The sequence below is a fragment of the Austrofundulus limnaeus genome, unplaced genomic scaffold (genome assembly GCF_001266775.1).
Source record: "Austrofundulus limnaeus strain Quisiro unplaced genomic scaffold, Austrofundulus_limnaeus-1.0 Scaffold129, whole genome shotgun sequence".
NCBI lineage: Eukaryota > Metazoa > Chordata > Actinopteri > Cyprinodontiformes > Rivulidae > Austrofundulus > Austrofundulus limnaeus.
In genome coordinates, this window is record NW_013952531.1 from 105,728 (window position 1) to 107,804 (window position 2,077).

Sequence of the window (2,077 nt, forward strand, 5' to 3'; positions counted from 1 at the left end):
TGAGAACAAACGTATTCACGTGACTTTAAGAACATTTATTACTTAATGGAAACACTGCAGTTGTGAAACTGTGTTTTTCTACATTAACAGAATATCAACAAAGTTTTGTGGACATTTTCAGTGCAAACACAGCTAGTGTGTAATAGTTCTAAAACAGTTTTCAAAAGGTCGTGTTTTGGACGTCTGCATGAAAACAGGTGTGGTACATCAAAGCTTTTAGAGGACGACCGTTGAAACGCAGTGTGAGGCTGAAAAACTGGAGTGTTCCCATTTGGAACAGTTCATTAAAAAAGGGGAAACTGTTGCAAACTGCTGCCACAGGATGTGGAAATGTCTCCTGTTTGGGGAATCACCTTGTTGGGGAGCGTTGTGTGTTTAACAGTGTATCGTTGGTTTTTCTTTTAATAAATTAACTAGTTTTGTGTGACAGCTGCTGGTAAAAAAGGTCAAACTCAGCAGCAGATCAAGTCCAGCAGAAAGGCTTAAAAAGACCATTTAAAGAGAGTCTGGCTCCTTGGAAGCACAATATAAAAGTATACAGTTGTGTGTTTGTGTATATAGTTGCAGGGACTCACCTCACACAGCTGGCCACCAAACTGTGGTGGGCATTCACACACGAAGCCGTCCAGCACTTTGTGGCACTGCCCCCCGTTCTGACAGGGTGGGCTCTCACAGGAGTTCCTCTGGATCTCACAGTGAGTGCCTCTAAAGGCAGGAGGACACTGGCAGTGGTAACCCCTCGGGCCGGTCTGAAGGTTACATTTAAAAACAAGTTAAAAAGTGTGACCATCATCTGCTAATTCATCCAGTTCCCCATCTAAAAATGAAAACCCATACCTTGCACGTTGCTCCGTTCTGGCACTGACCGTGACAGCTGTTGACGTCTGAAGAGAAAGAAACATGGTGAAGTTTATTTGTGAAATCATTTTCAATTCATCTCTGGGGTTAAATTAATCTACAGTTCACAGATCAGAACAAAGATTGGAAAGAAAAAGAAACGAAGCCAAACCAGCTGTAAAAACTCCTCGCAGTTAGACAGCATGCATGGCAGAGCCACAGATTCAGTTTGCTAAAGCCAGGAAAACCAGCAAGTTGCCACATGTGGGAAAGTAAAAGAGGCTAAACTACGCCTACGTTTGAGTGCTGAACAAGTGAGAGGAGGCAGAAGTACAGTGATGTTACTGGAAGAACGGGTCACTGTCAGGGCAGGGAGGAAAAATAATACTGACTGATGTTACAGTTCGGTCCCAACCATCCCGGGAAACAGTCGCAGTGATATCCACCAATCAAATTTTTGCAAGAATAAGCGTTCAGGCAGGGCTGTCCTGCACACTCATTTGCATCTGTGAAGGCAGGAGGTAGAAGGAGTAAAGAAAGACACACCAGGATCCAAAGCTCACAGCTTTGATTAGTGCCAATTACTGTTAACGAGCTCGTCTCGAGCCGTGCTGTCAACAGAAATATACAACAACAAGTCATCAGCGTAGAGCAGGAGTCTCAACCTCAGTTACACAGGGGGGCAAAAGTCTAAACTTGGTCACATCTCCGTCAGTATTTATTGAAAAAAAAAACCTTATTTAGCACATTATCCTCATGGAAATACTAAATTACCACTGGTGGACATCGTTCTGCTAATAACAGAACTAAGTTTTTGTTCCAACGTCACATTTAGCTTCCACTAAAATCATTGTTCTGCTAAATCCTAAACCTGCTGATTGACCTGGCTGCTTTCAGTTCAATAAAACTCATCAAAAAAAATCAATAAATGAAAACAATCCAGTGGAAAAAGAGCGTATGTGACAAGACGTGATTGGTCTACYCCATGTTGCTTTAGCTAAATATAACATTTAGCTAAATATATTTACAGCGTTTAGAACATGTGTAAGCTAATGTTTACAGCACAGTTCTAACGTTTTACACACATTTCCTTCATTCAGACATCATGAAGGTCCAGAGCTGGAGTCGAGTCCTACACACACACACACACCTCCACAGCTGTTGTCTCTCTGAAACCCAACACCTCACACACACACACACACACACACACACACACACACACACACACACACACACACAC

The 2,077-nt window shown here is 42.5% G+C and overlaps 1 protein-coding gene across 1 annotated transcript in view; it reads right to left on the minus strand.

The window, feature by feature from the left end:
• Nucleotides 1–2,077, minus strand: part of jag2b (jagged canonical Notch ligand 2b) — a gene marked incomplete at its 5' end in the record, with an annotated part of 57,882 nt that overhangs the window by 15,583 nt on the left and 40,222 nt on the right. The window contains 3 exon segments of the mRNA XM_014015400.1: nucleotides 576–749; nucleotides 838–884; nucleotides 1,230–1,343. Coding sequence (XP_013870854.1) covers nucleotides 576–749; nucleotides 838–884; nucleotides 1,230–1,343 — 335 coding nt within the window.